Raw genomic sequence first — 26,283 nt, forward strand, 5'->3', positions numbered from 1 at the left:
GTCATCTTATATACTGCCTGTAACAGGACTGTTGCTTTTATTTCTTGAATGGCTCTCATTTGTGTGTGACTCGGGGCTTGTTTTACAGTATACCAAGGAATTACACACCTGCAACCAAAACAGTTGCTAAATTGCAGGCCTTTGTTCAAAGGATCTTTTTGTAGTCCAAGATGAATTGGCAGCCCCTCCCCCTACACACTGGTAAATATGCTGATACTTTACAAGAATTACAAGAAAAAATATTTTCTGACTTTTCTCTAAATGTCACAGACATTTTTGATTTTACATTCAAGTCATCTTAAAATGTAAAGTAGTATAAACAACAAACATTTAAAGTTTAAAACTTGACATTTTAATACTGCAAAGCTACTTATGCAAATTTGTCGAAAGAGGTGAACAACTGCCTTTGAACCATTGACCGATTTAACTGCTCTGTTTTGCTCTGAAAGGTATGGCTATATTAGAAGCAGCTGATAATCAAGTAAGTTCTCTTCATCTCTGCAATAAAGACAATGGAAAACAGTGTCACACTTCTCCGTCTTGTTTACAGCAGTCTGAGCTCCTGACCACGGATTTCTCTATGTCCGTGGTATATCATGCAAGTGTAGACAAATTCCTCCGCAACTCATGTGAGAATTTAAGCTTAAAAAAGTGGGTGGTCTTTCCCTTCCTTTGATACCAAAGTGAGGAAATGAAAGTTTTATAAAGTAGAAGCAGGTTGCAGGTACCTACACAGTACTGGAATCATATTCTAGGGAGAAAAGCAAACTTGTTCTGGGAATTTAGTCGTGTAGCTTCACTTGCGGTTGTGGGAAGATTGCATGCAGATATATATATATATATATATATATATATATATATATATATACACACATACACACACACACACACACACACACACACACACACACACACACACACACACACACACACATTATACATCACTTCTATTTGTATTCTGAATCCTGTCTGGGGCTTTAGTCATAGGTTCATTCGCACTTGTTGCAGAACTGTGAACTACTACCAGATTTGAACCTCATTTAGTCATTTATTACCATATATATATATATATATATATATATATATATATATATATATATATATATAAACAGTGCTACTGGTAACTGTCTGCCTTGTCTTGTGCTTCTACAGTTGTTTATATTTCAGTTTGGCTATAAAAGAGTTTTATATTTTGCATATTATTTTTTTTTATTAAAGTTGCATTCCAGTGCCTTTCTGTTCCCCTATTCTTTGTTTCTACCCCCCCCCCAAGACATTAGGCTTAGGTTTCTGAAATTCTAACTTACCTGGGAGTCAATGACCTGTAGCTTCTTGCAGAATGAATTTTTTCCCAACCCTCCCACCATTTTCCTGTTGTGATTTTTAAAGGGTGTGTTGCTAACCTTTGCCCCCTTGGTAATCTGGTTTCCAAAGTCCCTTCCACCCCTCTTTCATTGCTACTGACCACTGTATAAGCTAATCAAGTACTCTTCCCACCCACTGTTTTTTTCACAGATCCGTACGATACTGAGTGCCCACCCAGCAAACCACGATTGCACTTGAATAAACCTTTTACTATATATTGTCTCCTATTCATTTTCCTAGAGCTCCATTCTGCTTGGCACCCTTGCCACACTCAAACAGTCCTGAATTAATCCTGCTCCATTCTTGGCAGATAAGAAATGTATTTTATTACACTGCACTTCAGTTAACTCTTTTAGAGTGCTATTGTTTTATTTTTGTTTTATCGGTTGATTTTGTACTTTAGATCTTTTTAAAGATCCCTATTTACTTGAATTTACTTTGTCCAGGTTATTTTGTGGTAGCATTACACTCTCAAGCAATCTTTTTTTGTGTTTTTACATTAACAGGACTGGGATAGTCCATCTTTTGGCAGTAGATGGCCTGGTCTACCTCAGATGGGAAACACATAAGAAAACTGTAAGCCAGAGAACTTAGCTGTTTGTTGTTGAATTGCATTTGAGAGTCTTTTCAGCTGCGCTTTTACATTAGAAGTCCAGGATAATCCACCTTGTGGTAGAAGGTGTTTGCCTGGTCTCCCCAAGTTGGGAATCACTCCAGGAGAGCTCAAAGCGTAGTTGTTTACTGGCCAGTGGGCACAGGAGTCAGTTTTTTTCTGATGGTTATAAATTAGGCGTGTTTGTGTGGCTTTGTTCTCATTTCCACAGAACTCAGCAAGACTTGGCAACCTCGCCTGGAGAGTTTAAAGTACTTCTACTGCATCCAGGGCCATCCAGGCTAAGATAAGCTACTTCACTTGATTTCTTTTTTGCACTTGCGCTTACTGTTAATTGTGATTGCAACTATTTGACTACATTTTTAAAGCATTTAAAATTAATTTTGTGACAGAAAAAAACACTCTTTTTCTCTGGCTGTTAGTGTTTTGAACTGTTTGGCTTCTAATTTGCCTTGCAGAACAGCAACCTAGTCACAGACTTGGTTCTTGTTGCTGAATTGCACTTGAGAGTTCTTTTGCTGTACTTTTACAATAGGAAGTCCAGGAATATCCATCTTGTGGCAGAAGGTGTTTGCCTCATCTTTCTGAGTTGAGAAGAACTCCAGGAAAGCTCAAATTCAGTAGTTTATTGGCCACAGGGTACAGGAGTCAGTTTTCAGCTTTTTTCTGTTTACTGTAAATTAGGTGTGTTTGCACAGAGCTGCTCACTTTGCAAAGGAGGTCAGCAGTGCCCTGTACAGAAGCAAATGTTTAAAGGACTGTAAATTGTAGCAGAGTGAAGCATTGTGCGTACTTAAGTTTACAGCAGCTAGCTTGCAAGTTGAACAGCATTAATACCATATCCTAGCACTATCTAACATCTTTCATCAGCCCTAGAAACCACCCCAGGAGACCTCTGTAAAACCTAGTCCTTAAATCATAATAGACTGCTCTAATACAAGTTTGAATAACATGGATATACAATTTCCAAATGTGTCTGTGGCCAGCTTGGTAGACATGGGCATCCTGAGACAATGTTGCAATTGTCTGAAGTTCACAGACAACCATTTAATCCTTAAAGAAACTAACACAATACAAAAGAGATGTATATACACAACTTCCTTAATGGCAAATCCTCGACACAACGCTCATCACACACATAGACCAGCTTATGCTGTGGCACTTAAAAGAAACCTTCCCAAACCTCAAAGGCCTTCTAAGCCTACAAATATTTATTTATCTGACATTTGATTACTGGGGATGTCATACTGGGTAGAAGCCCATTTTCAGCAGAAGCCCAGGGAGAAAAGCTCTGAATTATTAGAAAACATTTTAAGAACAATAATTTTACAATCTTCAAAAATAAAACAAAAAACATTTGCAGTTTAAATAATTATAAGAAAGTAGACATAATATAAAAACATTAGTTAAAAATCGATACAAGGTATATGAGAAACTTTAGACAGTTTGTAGAGAAAGTAAGGGTAAGTTAGTCTAATACAAACAGGAACTGCAATATGAGGTGTGGGAAAAACAGGATTATGGTATATTTAGAAAGACAAAGCCAGGGAAGAGAATTGGATATTAATAAGGAAGTAAGTGAAGAAGGGATGGTAAGAAAGTATAAGGAATGAAAAGATACTTGTTCACATTTAGGATATAGTTTATCCTGGATTTTGGGCAAGAACAGAGCCAGATTTTAGCCTGGAAGTCTTTCATAGTGGTTTTGAAAGATGGGAGGGAGGATATAGACCTGATGGATACAGGTAAGGAGTTCCTAACCTTGTACGAGTACAGACAATGCCCAGCAAATCTGCTAGGCTTGTAGACAGACAGGAGCTTTAGGTCACTGGATCACACTGACTGACTGGGAACATGGTTATGTAGAAAGATTTTTACTACTGGACAGGCAGATGGATGCTGGATAATTTTATAGGTGGTAAGACTTTGTGTATGTGTTAGCTGATGTGGCAGTTCTAACCAATTTAGGCTTTTCAGTGCTATACAGTGGTGGGTTCTGAAAGGGGTATGTGTTGCAAATTAGCAACTTTGTTACAGCATTGTTCAAGTTTGAATTTTTGTGAAGCCTGGGGGTTAGTAAAGATGGGAGCAATATAAAGAAGAGTTGGAAGGATAAAAGTGGTAGCAAGTGTAGTTTTAGCTGCACCAGTGAGTTTTTGGCTATCTGTACATCATCCCTAGTTTTTGATGAGTTTGGCAATGCCTATCCTCAGCAATTTCTAAAGTGTACACCAAAAGCAACAACAAACACCATACATAAGCCTATATCCAATTGTCCCCCAAAAACAAAGCCCATAAGGTAAGCAGACACTTTACCTAGTACTCCTGTCATACAGGATTCCTTTGTATGACACACAGACGCCCCAATCATCAAGCTAGACAAAGAGAAGACAATACTCAGCTTATTTTCCAGAGCCATGATCCACAAGATCATGCATGCACTCCCATCACTGCAAACACAGGTACAAATATGGCTACCATAGTCTATGTGGGTGTAAATGACCCGAGATGTACCTCACTAGACTACATGAAGAGAGACATTATGGATCTCTGAATGTGCGTCACAGACAGGTATGTGCTTTGCATTGAGGAGCATTCTACATTCACCAAAGTTGAGGCCACATTATGAACAAAAATGATTGAATTTTAACAACTGGCTTAGTTTCTGATGTCATTCCAGGGGGAGTCAATATCTATCAGCATGGAAGGACATGGTTAACAGACCACGATGCTTTGCCAAGGGTGGTCTGCGCCTCTCCAGAAAGTACTCTGGCAGTGCAAGGCTACAGTGTCTTCTACACATTTACACCAACAGCAGCATAGACAAGGTTCTAAAGGTGGAGGTGCCTTGATCTACATCAGCAACAACCTCTGTATTGGTTAAATAGGATGATGCCCTGCAGTTCACCCATGTGCAAGTTTCCAAAAATAAAGTCCTTTACCATATCCTAGCTTACTACAGGTCACCATCTATGCTTCAAGAATTTCATAACTCATACCTAGATCTACTGGAGACTTTCGCCATCCAACTAAATATGCTATTCGTGGGAGACTTACTCCTCCTCTACACAGAGGGGAAAAATGCACTTTCTCAAAGCCATAGGCACAATGTTTCCCGAATTTTATTAACACAAATATGCTGGATCAAATAGTGTGTGCTCCAGAGGTTCAAACACACTACGCCTAGTACTTGCCATCCTGGGGCAGTGTCATGTTTTCACTGTTGAGGTCAGATCTGAAAGCTGTCTCCTTTGAAATAAAAATCAACTCAGAAAACCCAACTAATTCTGTAACAGTTCAGAACTATTCTAAAGTAAACTATTTCCTATTGAGCAATGTTTGTCAAATTTCAGTGCTCCTCCGAACCACAATATCAAAGCAAACAATGCAGAATTGTTCACAGAAACCCTATACAAACTGTACACAATAACTGCACAGAGGTTGCTGCATCTACCAGAAGTAAAGCCATAAACACCAAAAGCAAATCACACTGGTAGAATCTCAGCCTTAACAGGGTATATAACATAAGGAAAAACGTCATGGCAAAAATCAGAAACAGATACTCTCATAAAGACAAGAGCTCACTGATTAGTCTAAACACAAAACTAAGAGGCTTAATTTAGTCCCATTAAGGCCAACTACAAGGTCAGGATGGTGTCTGAAACTAAGGAGAACCACAAGACCTTCTTCAGCTATGTCCAACCTGTTAAAGGGTGCACACACACACACACACACACACACACACACACACACACACACACACACACACACACACACCAGTGTGGTGAATTGGTGGTAAATGGCACCACCTTCACTGAGCAGAGAGACATAGCGAATCTGCGGATTTGACAAATTCAGCTCAAACTTCACCACCCCAGTGTTGCCCTCAAGTGAAATCCCTTCTAGCATTACCCCCCCCCCCAAACTATCAGACAACAGCTATTGGAGCTGCTTACCCAGGCCAAAAACACTGCCTCAATGGGCCCCTTGTGGCACTTTTCAACTACAGCCTTAAAACAGTGTACATATCAAATGAATGGAGGACTGTAATATTTATCCTTCTTCACAAGGGTGTCCATCAATCAACCATGGAAACTACAGATTCATCAGTCTAATAAGCCTAATCTTCACAAGGGTGTCCATCAATCAACCTTGGAAACTACAGATTCATCAGTCTAATAAGCCTAATTTTCAAAGTCATGGAACAAATTACCACGGAAATTATCAACAAGGACATTGGCAACCTACAGACATTGGACTCATCCTAGTTTGGCTTTGCCAAAGGAAGGTCTTGCATGCTTAACCTGGTAGACATCTGAGTGGGTCACCAAAGCAGGGGATGATTGAACTCTGTGCACAGTGCCTACCTTGACCTGGCAAAGGTGTTTGATATGATCCCCCACTAAGATGTTGTTGACAAACTCACTTAACTAGGCATAAATCCCTACTAAACTCACTAGATTGCCTTCTGTCTCACAGATAGGACCCAAGAAGTCAGGAGTGGTGAGATCACTTCCCCAGTAAGAGATCAGTCACCACTGCAGTACCACAGGTATCTGTGCTGGGCCCGCTTCTGTTTGTAATATACTTCTCAGAAGTCAAAGCTGATGTCAAGGGCCTTTAGCTCATGAAGTTCACAAGTGAGTGATATTGTGCAAGAGGGCCTAACACAAACAAATGACTGGTGCCAAAGTCACAGTTTACAACTCAGTGTCAAGGAGAGCATCATAGTGCCCCTTAGAAAAATGTCTACACAAGCCAGTTACTCCATTAATAAAACATTCCTATGAGCTGACCCTATAGTTAGCGATATGGGAACATATACAGACAGTAATCTGTCCTTCCGCCAACACACAGCCAAGATATTTAGAAAGTCTATGTTCCCCAACTTATATGTAAAGGCATGGCATCCAGGACCAAGGACGTTATATTACCACTTTATTCAGCCCTTATCAGACCAATCCTAGAGTACAACGCCCCCTTCGGCATATACCTGTCCAGGCATTTGCAACAACTGAACGTCCATACAGGTTCCTCCCCGGGATGATCCAGGGTATTAACACATTGACCTACACAAACTGCCTTAAGGCCCTATCTCTATATTCAATCTCCTACAGGTTACTGAGAAACCAGCTATGCCTGGCATATAAGGCATCCTCAAATCCAGCCCCGATGGATCTTTTGCAAAATAAACAGCACTAGAAACTTTAGATCGAAGGATTTAAATTTTGCCTACAACATAAACAGAACATGCTAGTGAGACTGATATGTGTTTCAAAGGATCTTAGTGCTATGGAATAGGCTCCCCATCCATGTGAAGCAGAGTTCACCCATGACCATATTCAAATGTAAACCTTGACTATTGGATGGGAAATCATACATTCACTCCTAGTCTGGCTTCCATGTCTCTAACGGACAGAGGCAGACAGCAAGTAAAATGCCTAACATATCCAGCCCCCTACACACACACAGACACACACACAAAGCCCTTAGGCACCTCCAAACTAACACACCCCTCCTAGTAGACACCCAAGGTACATAGGAACACAATAAGGTTGGGTTGCAAACTTAGGCTTATAAAGGTCCTAGTTGTCTTTAGCCTAGTATATATCTATGTACAAGTCTTCAAACATGAGATGATTTCAGCATATCATAATCCTGATTTATTGTTGGATGGGTATTTGATTAATAGATCAATTTCAAATAAATATTAGTTAAGTGACCAGTCACTCCATACATTTTTGTTATTCCTAAGACACAAAATTATAAACGATTCCCCATTTAGACTTTATTTCTGTATGTTGTAGCAAACAGAACAGTTTACTGTACATGTAGATTATAAACTAAAGGATGTTTTTGATTTGATGGCTACAGTTTTAAGAGACTCTTGGTAATTTTCAGACATTTTATTTTGTTAATCAAGGCAGATATCAGTAATCTATATATAGTGATCACACAGCAAATTGGTATGCAATGGTTTAGGGCTATCCTGCTGGAGACCAATATGATTTCTCCAAGTGATATTGACTTTGCCTATGAATGCATAGAGAGTTTTGGGGGATTTTTTTTAACCTTCGAGGGTGACTACTACAAACAACACTCAAGGGTTGCCATGAGGGTGGTTTCTGCCTCCATTTTTGAAAATTTACTATTATTCAAATGGGAAAAGAATTATGTTTTTACACCAGAGTACTTTTAATTTTGTGGACCTGTATGTCCATTTCTTTTGAATGGTGTGTTTATTTTGTGGATTGGCTACCTTTCAAAATTGGAACAATTTAAGGTTTTAGAAGATGCAGTATCCTTTTTAGAGGTCCACACTGAATTATTCCACTAGAAATATTAGTTTTTTGGATATTATGTTGTCCAAGAACTGGATGTAGAACAGATATGAATCCAATATTTACAGGAAGGCAACTTTCAGTAACTCCTATTTACACTTTAATAGTAAGTAACCATCCATACTGGATGAAACACAGTGCCATTAAAAGTCAGTTTAATAGGTTTCCAGAATGGTTTTCTGAAAACAAAACTTTCAAATCTAAGGTATTTTTAAAAAAAGATGTTCTTGGCTAGATCATACTCCACATCCATATTGGAAAATACTGTGGATGAAATGTATAGTAGGAGGGATGACTGCTTTGCATCCTTCCTGAAAAAAACTTTGGTATCACAGGCATGTGTTGACCCCATTGGGGGATACAATAAGGCAACGTGTTTGAAGTTTTCAGGAAATAAGGCAATTTAGTAGTAAAATTCACCAACACTGGCATATTTTATCCCTTTCTGAAGGTATGAAACCCAACTTGATTTGTAAGGGTGGACATAATTTAAATCATTTATCTAAATCCAGTGTTTTGCAAACAGGTTAAATAAGCATGCACTGGGTATGTTCACTTGTGCCTCATGTAAACAGTGTAGCTATAAACTTGTGGCAAATTCATTTTATTGGCTTACATGAATAACATACGTACATGTGGTGGCCGTTACGATAATAGCACTGGCTTGTTTTTGTAGGCACATCTTTCTTGTTCAGCTTTTTTTAAGTGGGTAAGACAAAAATAGAATTTACCAACATACCTATGCAATAAAATGAAGCACATGTCTAATGCACTTGCAAAACATAGTTCGAACGTTAATAGGTTTGTGGGGGGTTTTTTGTTTGTTTTTTGTTTTAGAAAAAAGTTTTGAGAAGTGACGGGGAGAATACTGGAATACCCTTCTCCTGAAAAGAGAATAGTTCTAGCAATTACTGCATGAACCTGATAAACCACCAGGTCTTAAATCATTTCTATTTACATGCGTTTTTATCACAGGCTGTGTTCTCAATGCTTTTTTAAAGAAAATTATGGTTCTATGTTAAATTATTCTGAAGAAGTCTGTGCACTAGATTGTACGAAACAGCTTAAAATCAGTTTCTTGTGGACAAGGACTTTGGTACTTTGTTTTTCTGGTTTGAATTTTCAGAGTCTGTGCTTTGTTTTCCACATACCGTTTTCATATAATCAAAGTGAGGGAGGTAGGAGTTAAAGAGGGGTTTCCAGTTTATTTTTTATTTAGTGTTTGTGTCTTTCGGCTTTTCCCGGTTAGGGGTCGCCACAGTGGAACTCCGGTCCGCTAATGATTGACAGTTGATTTTTACGTACCGGCTTGCCAGGCTTGATGCACAACCTTCAACGAAGGTACGCCCATTCACGCATGTTTCCATGCAGAAGACGCTCTGAGAATCGAACCGGACAGCGTCTTACTGTGAGGCAACAACGCTACCGCAGCACCACCTCCATAATTTACCAAATTGCATAAATGTGTAGTAGGGGTGATCAGTACAAATTTTTATGGAAGCTAATATGTAGGGCTCAATATACAAGGTGTCAATAATGGTGAAGAATTACAAGATCAAAGTCCTTTTAAATGCAAATTTTAAAATACTGGCAAAGGCACTACAAAACAGACTGGGGGAGGTGCTAAATAAGTTGATGGCAAAACAGAAAGAGGGATTTGTAGACAGGGTATCAGTAAACACTGGAGAACATTTTTAAGAAAAATGAAAGAAATTTACAAGAAGAAAGCAAAAGCTTTGTTTGACAAGGAAAATGCATTCCCATTTGGTAAACTTTAGAATATTTTAGGAGACGTTATAATGGGGCAAATTGTATGGTAGCAGGATAAAAATATTGTGAAGCAAGCAGAGTTCAAGGGAAATGGTGAATTCTTTGCTGGAGTTCAAGCTGAGAAGGTTAAGGCAGGGATATTCCCTATTCTTTCTGTTACTTATAATTGAGATGCTTGTGTTTGGAAGGTAGGACATCTCTGAGAAGAAGGTTCTAGTTTTCAAAATGGAAGGAGGTTTATGGATAATAAATGTTTTTAAGGAATTTGTGGAGATCTTAGGGTTAAGGTTTTATGACAAGAAATTAATAGCAGGTGGAATGGGTGAGTCAAGGGTGAGTCAAAGCTGTTTCAGGCAGAAGTCTGACCAAAATATACCACTTGAAAAGACGAGAATAAGACACACAATCAATATAAATTATAATGCCATCAAGAAAAAAGTAGTAACCCTGCTTCACAGACAGAAGAAAGTGTCACTTGGACTGGCAGGTAAGAATGCAGTGGTTAAACAGTTCTTAGACTTGCTTATTAGGCATGCTCCAAAAGAAGAAAGAAGGTGATGATGACGTGTCTGGGACTGGAGCAGGCCCATGACTGGTTGGAATGAGATGGAGAAGGATACTCAAGGGCTTGTTTTAGAGAATATGCATATGAAGTGTGAGAAGAGGAAGACTGTGAAGGCGGGTTTAGAATGGAAGTAGCGTGCTCAAATGAAGACAGAAAGGATTCAGAAAAAGGTGATGGAAAAGAATATAATGAAACAGAATGATAGGGTGAGGGGAAGGTAGTGAATAAAGGACAGATAAAAAGGGGTCCCTTTCCAGATAATGAGGAATGTGGTGAAGGGCTGCTCACTTTTAAGCAGATGCAAATAAAGTGTGATCTTAAAAGCAGCGATTTTTGGCAATGCAACTTTTGAATACTGATTAAATGAGATGGGAAAACAGGAGCCATATAATGAAAGTATGAATCCTACTGAAACAACTCAGACAGGATAAGGGTAAAGGGCATTAAATACATAGTTTTTTTTTTTTGTTTTTTTACAATGACAGGATGGCAATGCTAATGAGGAAAACTGAAGCTGAAAATAAAGAAATTCCAGTCCCACTAGATAAGAATGAGTGCGAACAAATATAAGAAGAGACAGAAGTTTTTTTTTTTTTTTTGGAACAGCAAATAAGCAAATTAAGTTGCACAGCTGGTACTTAAAATGAAGATGATGCACATGAATGGGGGGAAAGAAAGGAAGCTGTGAGTATGAGAGATACAAACAAAGATGAAAGAATGTGCCATAATGTGATAAAGAAAAGTGGAAGTATTACAGCAGGTAGTGTGGGTAGTTCTCAGGTAAAAGGAAAGGACAGAAATGGAGATGCAGTAAGAGGGTAGAAAATGTGCCAGATGGGTTGATGCATAAACACAGTAATAGGAGGGCACACGGTTAACGTGAGAAGGAAGTGGGGGGGGGTACAAACACATAAGAGGAAGGAGACACAACTCTGCTAAGAAACAGGACAAATTAAAATCCCAACTTCTGGTGGGGAAAAGGAGCAAAGGAAGGAAAATATCTGGTAAAATATGCGAGGGAGATTTACTGGAAGGTAGGTGTGGATACACTTGGAAGGTGTATGAGAATTATGTTAAGTATAACATTCAATAAAAAGTTTCAAACATGACCAAGTACAAAGCTAAACACCTTGTGGTATGCTGTTTCCAGTCCATCATAACCCCACTAACACATAACTGCAGGAATGATACTGTGTTAATACTACAAACAACATTCCCCCCTTTGCTATCAGTCAGTAAGAAACAAACTCAAAGACTAATCATCCCATATTGACCTTCAACAGCAACATACTGTTTTTAATTCTAGTTTAACAGGGCAAGACTTATGAAGTGAGGAACTACTTTGACAATGCAGCCTTTTGAAATGGAAATACAAATGTCTTAACTGTCATCCAGACATTTCTGAAGCTAAAAAAGGTATGGGTTTGTTCGGGTAGAGATGAAGGAAAACTGACAAAAATTTTCAGTGTAATAAAAAAAATCAGTTTACGGCTGCAGAACAACCTTTTTTTAGTTCACAGAAGAGTGGCAAAGAACAGCAGTGCCAAACTGGATAATGCACTTTCTTGGACACTTGCATGGTAGGCCATTTCATATACATACAAAACAGTGACAGACTTTGAATAGTTATCTGATGAGAGCAATGCCTGGATGGCATAATTTTCTTAGACTTTAAAGAAGTGACAGACAGGCCTCAGCAAATAAAGTGCCAGGCCACCAAGGCTGTAGGTTATTAAATTTATTTAAGTTAAAAGTAAAAATAAAAATGGGTAAGCGCTTTCACAATACAATAGATCACTTCATCAGACAGTCACATTAAAATGAAGAACCATCTATATAGCAATAGCACTGTGACATCATTTTCTGTTGCAAGAGGCATGTAAAAAAATGTTAACAATAAAAATTACATCACATAATAGCAATATACTTAAAAAAACACCAAAATACAAAACTTTAAAACATTCATATAAAAATATATATGCACACATTTTAATGTGGGAGTGGGCATGCCTTCAACATAGGCTTCAGGGAAACAACCTAATTTAGTCCTGGAAACTTATCTGCTTGGAGTGATAAAATCCAGGCTTGTTCCCTTGCCTCTGTTTGTTCTTAAGATCCCCACCCTAATATCAGTTCCAATGGCTGGCACAGTTGTACAGCGGTAGCGTTGTCACCTCACAGCAAGAGGTTCTCCGGTTCAATTCTTGGCTGAGGTGCCTTCTGTTCGGAGTCTGCATGTCTTCCCTGCATTTGTGTGGGTTTCCCTCCAGGTGCTCCTGTTTCCTCCCACATTACAAAGACATGTGTTTAGAGCATTTCTTCCTGGGCCTCTGCTGAAAACTGGCTTTGTTCCAAGTCGGACTTTCTCGGTAAACAAATAATAAATGAATAAATAAATAAACTACCTCGTGCCAGAAACTTAAACATATGGGAGTTTCCTTCAGCCACCACATGGTGTGCTAATGCATCTTCCTGCCTCCCATTCCGAATATCTCTCAAGTGTTCCAAAATCCATTCCTTAAAGGAACGATTGGTTTTCCCTATGTAAAAAGCATAACAGAGGGTGCAGAATGCCAAATCTAAATTCTTTGTAGAACACTCTACATAAAACATACACTCAACAGAAAAACCTATGTGGGGATGTTTAAAAACCATGTATGCACGTTGTAATAAACTACATGCACTACACCTTCGACAGGGATAAGTGTCTTGCCGCTGGGACTGTGAAAACCCTCCTACTGCTTCCTTTCTGTATCATAGTTGTGTCTTCAGATTGGGGACGTTTCAGTTTTTATTTTTACTTTTAAGTTGAATAAATTTAATAACCTACAGCCTTGGTGGGCCTGGCACTTTATCTGGATACTGTCTTTTGTTTAAGTGCCATTCCTTTACCTTGGTGGTATTTCATTGACTTCTGAGGCCTCAGCAGATTTCTGCTGGAAAGAGCTAGTGATTTTGGCAGACTCTTCCTAGAATTTCATTTTGGCAGACTCTTCCTAGAATTTACCTGCGCACCCATTCATGCACCTTCCCATAGTCCTGATGTTACCAGCTCATTTATTTATATCCTGTTCTTTAAAAAGTCTAAATTTAAATTCTATGTAGTTCAAGAATATGAAAGGGATCCAAGTATGTAAATCACTCCACATACAGATTGCATTTCATAAAGATTTACTCAAAAATTGACAACAGTTCAAATCTTGTGAAACATACCAGATTGTTAGGAGGACACATTCTAAACATTCATACATTTGTAAAAATATTTCAAACATAATACATTTAGATTCCTTTCATGGATTGTCTGTAAACTGGGAGGTCACACAGAACCAAAGTATTCCCAAAAAACAAGAAAGAATGCAATATGCATCCAATAAATACAAAAACAAATAAAAACAATGACATTTTATGAACTAAAGACATTTCCACACTGACAGTAATGAGAATCAAAACGTGAAAATATGCAGCACTTCAATTACACTGACAAAAATGGGACAAATGAACCCAACTAAATAGCAAATTCTAAACAATACGATTCCCAAAATATCATTTATATAACAAACAAGTTGGCAAACCCTGATCAAAAGTAGCAGATATTGAACCGAGTAACAATCTTAATGCCCCCACACCCCTCCTGCATGTTATATATACAAACTCAGTGAGTGCACTATAGTAGGGGAAAAGGGTAAATTCCCCAGTGCGAACTGTACCGCGACCTCTATTCAAAAGCTTTGAGTTTTCGGAAACTTGATCATATCACCTCGACAATATGAATTTCGAGTTTCTGAAAACTCGAGCTTCTGATAGGGACCCACACATATATGCAAGCATACACATAAAATGTGTGTATTTTTCTATAATATACCAAGCAGTATGCCTAATTGATTATTTAAAATTAACCTTAATCCTATACTACATATCTCATGGACCTACTTATATTAAAATATCTTGGGAGCATATTTAACATGCATTTCACCAAATTAAACTTTCCAGTCCACAGAATCATTTTAACTCTCCATCAGTCTATGTACCTGAAAGGTTTCTTCAATCATTTTCCATACACAAAGCATTTGACAGGATTTTTTTTGTACTGAGCATCCAATCTTGCTTTCAGAAGAGTTCTTATTGTATTAGGACTTTTCTTGGAGATGCATCTTAAGGATGGAACTTCAGCGTCAAATGTATATTTCCTATATAAATGTTTGCAATTTCTATACAACTCTCCATCATCCTGATAAATACAAAATAACCTTGGTCTGCCTGCTTTATCAACTACTTCAACTTCAAACAGCAGACTTTCCCAAGGTTTGTCAATTTTTACTTTACCTCCATCCTGTAAACCTAGTTCTATTACACTGTTTGCATCGCAGAAGTATCCGGCCTCTTATTTCTTTCCAGTACTTCCTTAACTTTGCCTTGGTATCGGTAATATTACTGAAGTATGTAATTTGTTTTCAGCCCTTTAACAATTGAGTTGGTGAGAGACTGAGACCTTTCAACAGATCACTCTGGTATTCTACACCTGGAAAACAGCAACCCTCAACTTTCACTATAGCACTTTCTCATGAGAATTATCACTGTCTGGATAGTTTTTTCCATGTACACAAAACATTTTAAAATACTGTGGACTGGAAATTATATACCCACATTAGCACTCAAACATGAATTTAATAAAAAAAAAAAAAACATGAATTTTCTCAATTTCCAAACTTTGTACCAAGGACTGCTGTCAGATATGACAAAGTCAGTTATTCTCTGCCTTCAGACTATAGATTTTGATGTCCTTTTCACATCTGCATTTTTAGCAGTCTGATTAATTCAAGTAACTTGTAATAATAATCCACAACAAGATACACAACTTCCTTATATTAGAACAAATCAGTGCCTAATCAGCTCCACTGACAATTTGGTATCAGGTATAGCCATCATGTCTTCGTTTGTATTTCAGACAGCACAACTCCACACTGCAGATTCTATCAGTCAACAGTCATGGCCAATGCATTATTCTCCCGTCCTTCCATTGCATTATACCATTTACAGACATGATTTGCATTTTCTCTCAATCATTTCTCTTTGCAGATGACTAGGAATTATTTTGCCTGTTTTGATCATTAAACCCTGAACACAGCTTATTTCTTCCCTGAAAGAAAAATGAAGCTAAATTTCTTTCCTTAATGACAATTTTTGCTCAGATCAGTCTTTTGTTGTAATGGCTTTTAGTAACCCCACTTCAAAGTCAGCTCAGTACATCTCTGAAATTAGCTTACTGGTAACTGTTGCAATACCAATTAATTTCAACTTCTACAAATAACATCATGCATCTCTGGCAAATGTACTCTACTTGAAGTATTCTGCTATATGTAGCTCCTTGTTCGATACGTACTTGGCTTTGAAATTGTTAAAGTAGAAGTTATCTTGTACAAGGATGTTCTAAATGTATACATATTTGTAAAATATGTGACCCACTTCCACCTGCACAAACAGATCACAGACATTCATAGAATTTCACATGGTCCCATGCAGGTAAGTTTCTTTTCCTATCTGAGCACATATTTTTGTGCATTAATAAATGTTCCTGACCAGACAGAACTAATCTATTCTCTTACAGAATCAGAACTCCTCCAATGGTCATAAATTTATAACATAACTAGCTTATTTTAATCAAAGTACTTCAAAGCTGGAGCACCTGTAACTAGTTTTCTTCTGCAGGTTTGCTTGGGTTACAGTTACTTCAGAGATATTATATATGATCTGCGAAATAATGCATCATTTCCAGAAATCCCTACAATGTCGGATGACCCTCTGACCCTGGCATTTGTACAACTGCTCTGATTTTTTGGCATTAGGTTTCAATCACTCTGATTTTACATTTGCTCTTACTTAACTTGAAACTGTGCTCTTAGTAGCTGCATCAGTCTCTTGCCATGCTTTTCTTCTGGCTGATCCCACAACAACAGATTATGATTAAACACCTTTAAAACATTCAATTACTTGTTCTAACAACTGTCTGCAACATATCTTATGCTGATGAAATATCAGAGAAGTGTAAGCAATCTGCACCTTCCTAATGCAGCATTGCATTTGAAGCTTGCTTCATTTAGTTATATCTACCACAAACCCTGCCTTGCACCTACTACTGAAAAGAACTTCATATTTGTCACTGCTGAGACCAATTTTTCAGTCATAAATATGACAATATTCTCTTACACACTTTATTCAGATCTTGTGGATTACAGCATATGCAACTAGCCTTTCGTTACCACAATGACCATACTGACCACCCATTCTGTTGGCTTTAACTGCATGTTAACAGTACCTAAGCTTTCTTGTTACTTTAGTTTCTGATCTCTTACTTCTGACAGCTACTGGTGCTTTCCAGAGTGCATATACCACCATAGAATCAAGTTTTATGCACATGTGAAATGCTTCTAGCAAGTTTCATAAGCATGAAATTAAATCAGTATTGTAATGCAAGACATCACTCTTACTGTGCAGTGGAGTTCATAGCTTCTCACAAACCAAATGACCCAACAAATTAAAGAGAATATGCTTCATGTTCCAAGATTTCAAAACAAATATTGTACTTTATTTATTTTTAAATTTACAACAGTAATTTCTGACATAATGGATCTACCTGATGCCAGAAAATATATTAATGTGTGCACAAAGTGCTCTGTAGAGTACCTAACAAAACCATCTGCAGCCAAAATGTTCACTATACCTGTGTACAGTTTAATCCTCAGTATTTCTAACAGTCTAACCTACATTCTTCTCTTGATGCTTACGAGGCATTTTCAGACTTCACTGAATCAAATCTTTTCACTTCCATATTACCATCAAACTGACTGTTGTGTTAACATTCAACAATATGTAAATTCTTTTCACCAGTTTCAGTGACGTGATAGGTAGCACACTAGCCTATGGTTCTCTTCCCACACCAGTTAGGCTGATTTCTCACACTACAGTTCAGCATAAGGGAGGTGCTGCACTCCTGAGTGAGTTGTCTTTCGGATGAAATGTTAAGAGGTCCCATCTGCTTGAGTTGGTGGTAGCTCAGGTAGATGTAAAAGATCCCATGGTACCTGTCGAATAAGGAGTAGGGGAAGTTCCAAGATGCCCTGATCAAATTTCCCCTAGTTGTACAAATACCACCTCAGGTCTCTCTTAGAAAGAGGCTAGTAGACTAGTGTGACAAACCTGGTCAACAAAAGGATAAATAAAGAAACACTTATTTTTGCACAAATTAGAAAAAAAAATACCTTTTTCTATCACAGATTCTACAAAACTGATTAAACAGAGAACACGACTTCCTCTCATGCTTACATCCATACCTTCTACAAGGTATACATTTTAACTGCAATAAGAGACCTGCTGCTTTTCTCACCATTATTAATGTTTCACTACAGCCTCACATGGCTTTCGTTTTCATTTCTATTACTTCTGCAACTTATCCCGTTTCTCATTTTTATTTTAATTTGACTCATGTTTTATCTTATACATGTCCTTTTCCTCAGTTAATTCTTTTATCTGTGTATCTGTAATTTCACTTGCACTGTACAGTTGCAGTTCTTCCAATAAAATGTGCACAACATTGCTATGACAGCTTATGATAATGTTAGGTCTGTTATTCTTTAAAAACTTGACTCTTGTTTCATCGTATCTTATACAACTCAATGAATTATGCAATTCAACAACATTTACAGTCACAGGTTCTATTTTTCAGCTCAATAACAAATACATATAATCTTTACAGGATCTTGTACCTTAAAAAGAAAAAAAATGCAAGTTATTTTTCATCTCACAATAATTTCTGAATGTCTCTCTGCCATTACTATTTTATATTTCTCTTCAGCAAGAAAAGTAAGAGGGTTAAATACTCCAAAGCACCTCCCCAGCAACATGCATAAATGCAGCACAATGTACATTTTCAGACTTCTTAGCTAACCCAATCGCAGTAAGGAACAAATTAAATTTATTTTATTCAAAGTTTTCAAAAATTCTCTTAAAGGAAAAGAATTCCTGATGGTTGTAGCCAAGCCATTTTTCTAAGGCCAATTTATAACTCTGTACATCTAAATAAACAAAATCTTTTTCTCCTACTTTTCCTTCACTTCACATACCATGTTTTATATATATATGTATATATGTATATATATGTATATATATATATATATATATATATATATATATATATATATATATATATATATATACACACACACACACACACACACACACACACACACACACACACATACACATACATATGTGTATAATACGCAAAAAGCTTGTCGGGATTGCAAATAAGCAGAGATACTGAGGATACTGCTAATCTCAAATGGCCTTTACTCAATCTGAAGATGACCTGTTATCCCAGAAGTAGGTCATTATTTAAAGATACATTTCCCATGACTTACAAAAATAAAAGTATGAGGGAAAGAAATGTGGCAATTTGTTTTGTCTGTTTTAAACCAGGTGCACAGCTACCCATTTTTAGCTAAGAACATCACAAGATTCTAGTTTCATAGATTAATGCTAACAATGTTCTCGGTCCATACAGTAACTAATCACACACGTACAGAATATATACAAATGTAATATGGGAGACACACAAGCAAAAGACAAAGAGGATTACTGGCCTCAAACAAATGCCCTACACTGACTGCCTCAAAAAACTCCAGCTTTACTCCGTAGCATATCGCCTACTCCGAGATGATCTCTGCCTAACATATAAAGCTATGTCAAACGCAGAGCTGTTGGACATGTAACACCTAAAAAAATCACAATCCCTCAGAGCTACATGCTTTAGGGACCTAAACCTTGTCACCACAATAAACAGGACACTGGAGGGATAGATTCCTGTTCCAGAGACGTCCCATACTCTGGAACAGGCTACCCATCTATGTCGAGCAAAGTTCTTCATTAGCACTCATCAAGAAAAATCTAGATGAGTGGATGGGAAATAGGAAATACACCCCGGGGATCACTTGTGTGTCTCTGTTCGACAGTGGCACAGGAAAATAACTTTCTTAGGTGGCGTAAGCCAGGGAACCTTGTTGGCTAGGTTTATGTAGGCCCTTGGTCCGATAGCTTAGTACCTACCTATGAACATATGATTATCAAACTAACATTTAAATCTGGCAAAGCTATTTTTAAAGCAAACATTTTTTTGAAGTTGTCAACACTAGTTTCCTTTCAGCTGTTTTGGAGATAAAGTAACCTGCAAAACAGCGCAGCTAGCCAACCTCTGTGGCAAAGAAGGACAGAGCTTTGACTGGGACCCATATGAATAGATTTTGATTACAGGATTGGATGCTGGAGGAAGCAGGCAGAGGGGTGGGAGCAAATGAGTCGAGGCTCTTGCTTACAGTGTAATGATCCCTGGTAGAGGCAGACAAATACTTCACAGCTGCAAAATTAGCTATTTTTTTTGTTTGGTAGTAGAGGGCTTCAGTGGGTGTGTTTGGTGTGATGATGTGAGGACACTAACACACACACACAGTTTAGACTTACCCTTGTCATTCATGCTCAAAAAAAAAAAAAATCTCCCCACTCAATAATCATGCATGTAATGTCCAACACTTGCACTGATGAATGGGTGTGACCTCACAGAGAGGGACCGATAAGGTCAGCTATCCTTGGAAAGGGAGAAAGCACCTGTCTTAAGACTCAAAGCAAAAATTTCCGTGATCCCTCTGGGAAGGGAACAAATCTATAGGGACAGGTTCCACAGCAAAAGAGATACGGGGCAAAAGCATGTGGAACTGTCAGTTATTTTGCAGTCCAGTATGAAAAAATGTTTTAAAGAAAGGGAACAGAGTGAATAATTACAGCTTGTGACAAGTAGATGTTTCTATTACAGTTTCACTCAATTCTAGTCTACACTTGTCAGAAAAAATAACAGCAATTACAGTTGTTTGTTTCCATTTAGGCAGAGTATTTCCAAGCAGCAGAAAACTACATTAATGCAGCAGATTACTGATATGAAATAAGGAAGTACACTCAGAAAATATATGAATTGTGCATGCCATCAACATTTGCCAAAAACAGTTGGGTTCTAAAGAAAAAAAAGGCAACTTAAGTTTTACACAAGAGTATTTTAAAATGATGGAATGTTGTACTTCAGTACGACAAACAGAAATGATAAATTCATTTACTAATTAACCAATTTGTTTGCATAAAGTGATGGATTCAAGTTTTCATGTCATAGCTCATTTCGTGTATATGTCAAGTTGAGTAAAAAATATACCTACAATAATTAACTGTTTATTTCACCCCTTACCTGGTTTTGTTTTTCATAGTTTCCAAGTATATTCCAAATCAGTGAATTTGTTTTCCATTAAGAAATCTGACAGAAGCTCGTCAGTTTATTTTTCAGACTGCATTGTATTTTCTTTATTACTAATATATTCCATTATTTTTGTAATTATTGTATTTTCTTGTGAAAATATTTGTTGATTTCCATAAAGATGTGGCTATAAAGTGTGCTTTATTTGTACAATGTTATTATGACTCTTGTTTTATCTGTACATTGTGATGAATGCATATGTTACAACTGTTGGAGCTTTTCTCCCAGGGCCTCTGCTGAAAATGGACCTATATCGAATTGGACTATCCCGGTTAACAAATGTAAAATAAATAAAATAAAAAATAAACTTCACATTAAAAACTCATAACTAAAATCATCCATTCCCCTTTCGTTCTCTTTTAATAGTTGTACTTGTTTCAGTAAGACATGCATGACGTCTGTATAAAATTGATTACCATTACCTTTTATTTGATGTGACAGAGTATACCAGAACATAACCATTAATATCTATGGAGTATGTTTGAGGAAAAATTGAATATTCATCCTGTTGAGATAAAAGAAAGATAAATTCAATACTGCATTCTTATTTTCCTCCTCTTATTATTTTTCATAATACAGTACTATTATGCATTGTTTCTGGATATTTCTCCATTGCAAGAGAATTTTCCAGTTAACAGTACACAGTCAACACACAAGTCACAAATCTTCTCCTTGACTAGGCTTAATCCAATGTGCCATACTAGCATAACTATTGCAGGAAAACATCAAATTCAGATCTGATATTCGTGTTCACTGTTCAGGACCCCTCAAAAATGGCACCAGTGTACTTGCTCTAGTGGCATTTTGCCGCAAGATAAATCGAAAACTTCTTATCATAGTTTATAAAATGGAAGTTAACTAATCAGACACCTGCCTCCATTTTTGAGTTCCTTACTGAAGCTTACTGAAACAGTTAACACAAGAATATTCTTCATTATTAGAAGGCATACCTAACAGCAAATTATCACCTTACATTTTCTGTTTCCTGCAAAACTGAAAATGAAATGCTCTGCTAAAGCAGAACAGAAAAAAAATTCAAAGCACTGCAAATGAATAAATGAGTATTTTTAGGTTCCCTATGAGCTCTCAATTCAAAGAAATGTATATACAAAAAACCTTTACCATCTTTGTTAGTATCCATGTAAAACTGGCTTAGCATTTTCAAGGGATATGTGCCATGTTTTTGGAAAGAAAAATGTATTTACAGTATTAAATACTCTATGAGCATTAATGCAGTAAGTCATCCACATGGTGGGGGATGGTTTAATAAGTTTATTACTTAGCACAGTGACATTTATTTTTCATGAAGTACATATGATACAAAGCAAGGATTATTTACTAAATAATTTATTTTATTGTACACTCTCATTTATTTACATCTCAACATTAGTATATGTAAAAACGGACCTTCAGTCCAGTCTCACAATGTTTCCTGTTTACACACACAAGAAAATGATTGATATGCCATCATTGCATTTCACAAACAAAATTTGTTTAAAAAATGTTTACCACAGTTTAAATACAAACTCACTTAAGGATGCTTTCTCAAATTACCTTCATCATATATCAACAGCACACAACCTATTAAAGTAAGAGATTAAGTTCTGGCAAGTAAACCTAAGATACACGAACATAAAGAACCCAGGGAATGTCACGAGTGACACATCCCTCCAGTCAGACACTGTTGTAAGAGATCTTGGCACACTTGTTGATCATTCCTTACCTTTTGACCATCATTTCACCACGGTAGTTAGGAAGGCCTACCTGGCTCATCTAATTTCCATAAACATCTCCTGTAGAGCCAAAGAAGTCCTAATTTCCCATTACTCATATCACCTCTGACCCATTACTGAATATAATCCCCCTTTTGACATGTATTTGCATAAGAATATAACTCACCTTGACAGGCCCTAGTGGTTCTGATCTGAAAGCATGACTGCTCTCAGATATCTTGGTTATAGGGTTGCCAGTCTGTCCTGATACTCAGTTTCTTGTAACAGACTCTTCTGTGGGGATGTTTGTCTAAGCCCGTCGAGCTATGAAAAATCTGACCCTAATGGTACTTCTATAATTTTACAAAAAAAATAAAATGTTCCATAAATATCAGGCTAAAAGAAGTAAATCTTCACCAATAAATAGGTCACAATGGTGTGACAGATTAATAACCTGACATATTCCCTACCTCTGAAACAAATTAAAAATAAATAATTTAATGGTCAGCCTGGAATTTTCCCCAGATTAGCCTGTGCCGCCTTCTCTGAGGTTTCTGAATATGGGTTTTTGACTAGGAATGTAATGGGCTATAGACTGGCTACTTAGTAAGTAAACACAAAACTTCACTTCATGATTTTTCACCTTGCCTCATGCCTCTTCATCATTAATCTAGGTGAAAAATCATGCCTCATACCTGTTCATCATTAAACTATCACTGTCCATCCAGCTGGCTGACATCATTCTCCTGGTGATTTTGAGAGATTCTGATTCCATTCCCCAACACTTTCTTCCTCTTTAGGTGGTCAACCCCATCTCTATTATCTAGTCCTTATTAGTGCACTGTCAGGTTAACTTGAAATTGTTTATTAATCATAAAAAATCCAGAAACCGTTATTTTTGCAAGCTTCATCTGCCATCTTTAAACAATATAATATAAATAATATAATAATTTGTTATAATTATTCCACAGCAAGTACCTAAATGCAAACCTTTGGCAGGAAAATTTATATGAAATGTATTTTTTCAATAATTCTCTCTCACTCTTTTCCAAACCAACCATCTACATTTTCTGTTAACTTATCAAAAGTCTGATCTAGCTTTGGATTTCCACTTCCAGTGATTGCTCTCTTACCTAACATTACTAAGCTTGCTAGTGCCTGTACATTTTCTGTCACGTCTATTTGCTTGTCACATTTTAGAAGTTTAAATGATCTGGTAAGCTGCCTTACAAAACACTTCTCTCAGCCACCACCAAAACTTTAAATTTAATGTATTCATCCTCTGGCAGGAGCACAGCCCATTCTGCCTAGCCCCATTTGCAACGGTCTCATATCCCCAGCATATACGATACATCTGAAGAAACATCCTTCCCAGCCTTGTTGGTATATTCAAAAATCTGTACAAAACTTACAGGAATGCATTTTACATTTCCTGGATTTTGTAGCACATCTTGGCAACTGATATAAACGTCTCTAACTTTTATCTAACTTCTCCTGAGTCTTTGACTCTGCTCTGCCTCATTTTACCCACTGCCTTACTTCTCTACTCTCTCAGTGCTTGAAATGCCCTGCTGACTAGCCTTTTAGTCATCAGTAGGTCACCCCTAGTTTCAATTAAAATTTAAATTATCATGGAAGTTCATAGGTTCATAGTGTGTACTAGGCTAATGGCCCTGGAGCCTTTACAAGCCTAGCCCATAGAAGTGCCCTGGCATCGTGCCACCCGATGTTAGTTCCCAGTGCCTCTATCAAGTAGAGCCACTGAAGTGATCCCCGGGGTGAACTTTCTATTTCCCATCCACTCATCAAGATTTATCTTGAAGATGGCCAGTGAGGTGCTCCGTTTGACATGTATGGGAAGTCTATTCCATAGCATGGGCAGTCTCTGAGTTATGAACCTGTCCCTCCAGCATGTTCTGTTGATTGTGGTAATAAGGTTGAGGTCTCTTGAGCGTGTGGTGTGGAAGGATTGGGATTTCTTTAGATGTAGTATTTCTAACAGAGCTGGGTCAGACATGGCTTTGTAAGTCAAGCAGAGATTGACTCGTCGTAGACCATAGTTACTCTCTCAAGCAACTCATTCAGTCCCAGAGCTCCTGCAGTATTTAACTCCCCTTTAAATTCTAACTGGAAAAAACTACATAAACCAAATTTTTGTTTAATCTGGTCCCAGGAATTCCACACATTTCCACAGGTCATCTGCTCCCAATAAACTCAGCTAGTCTTTCCATCTTTCATTACGCTTAAATCTACTTCACCTGGTGTATCTGCATAACTATAGATGACGGGTAAAAATATATTCATTCATGGTTTCATGTCCATAAAGTACAATAGTTTTATTTAATTACTGCTTCAGAACATCAGGTCATTCTCCTCCCATAATATGACAAGGATACTCTTTCACTCTCTTTGTTAGTATCCCTTGAGCCAGTTAAATATTTCCATACAGCATTATAAACTATTGTCTGCATTAAATACAACATTTTCATTTGAAGTGTCTCACTGTGTAAGTAAGGGTGTGGGATTCCCAAACCTCCTCCTTTCTAGACCACCACCATTTCCCAAGACACAGTAGACTTTTCATCATCCCAAAATAAAATCAATCATAATTTTTAATACACTGGTGCAGACTGTCACTGGAAAAGACTAACATGCAAGCATTAAGAGTAACATAAAGCACCTTCTTATATCTGTTTCTGCCTTTTCATCAACTCTACACAAGTTATGTTACATGAATCTTGTGCTGACTCACCCAGACAAGCTCCAAAGTATTTCATAATGGAAAGTCTTACTCTTATTTTTTCAACTCTTACATTCTCACATCCCCAAAAGTGCCAGGCCTCCCAAATTAAAAAAAAAGGGGGGGGGGTCAATTTCCTGCTTAGGTGCTGCCAAATATATCAATGCATCATCGTAAGATAATGACATTTTTATTTAGTTGGCCTTTATCTTAAACCCCTTATAATGTTATGAATGTTGCTGCTGAAGACGCACAACAGCTTCCTGGTATTAAAGGGAATTATAACAAAAATTTCTTTAAGGGACTGCTTTAAGAAAATATTTTTCCTGTCTAAAAGATCATATCTTGTCTTATCTCTTCTATTTTACTTTTGCAATTATAAATCATATAAAGTGAATTTGCTCCAGTGTCTCAAGTCTTTCCCTTTTGACCTTTCAGGTCTAACAAATCTTTTTACTACTTCTCATTTCTTCTCTTCCCATACCTCAAATAATAACTGACCCTCCACACTAAAAGTATCTACCATTTCTGATACTAATTGCTCGCTCAATGTTACCAAGTCTTCCATTTTTAAATAGTCAATGGGAAACCTCCAGTGGTGCTCTGAATTAAAATGCATAAACGTTTGCAAGTGGAGTTCCAGGGGAACAAGAAATCGCTATTACATCTGCAGAATTTCTTACCAAATATGCATACGCCCTTGAGATATACACTTTATCTGTCCCACAGCCTGATAAATACATCTGCAGAATTTCTTACTACCAAATATGCATATGCCCTTGAGATGTACACTATCTGTCCTGGAGCTTGATAAATACATCTATCTATATAA

At 37.3% G+C, this 26,283-nt stretch overlaps 1 protein-coding gene across 2 annotated transcripts in view; it reads right to left on the reverse strand.

The window, feature by feature from the left end:
• Positions 1–26,283, reverse strand: part of RHEB (Ras homolog, mTORC1 binding) — a 782,482-nt gene that overhangs the window by 389,142 nt on the left and 367,057 nt on the right. For both annotated transcript variants that reach the window (XM_044066908.1, XM_044066909.1), the window contains exon 4: positions 21,422–21,504. In XM_044066908.1, the coding sequence (XP_043922843.1) occupies positions 21,422–21,504 (83 nt within the window). The remainder of the gene's footprint in view (positions 1–21,421; positions 21,505–26,283) is intronic.

Source organism: Protopterus annectens, chromosome 3.part1 (assembly GCF_019279795.1).
Source record: "Protopterus annectens isolate FY-2018-M chromosome 3.part1, PAN1.0, whole genome shotgun sequence".
NCBI classification, from domain to species: domain Eukaryota; kingdom Metazoa; phylum Chordata; order Ceratodontiformes; family Protopteridae; genus Protopterus; species Protopterus annectens.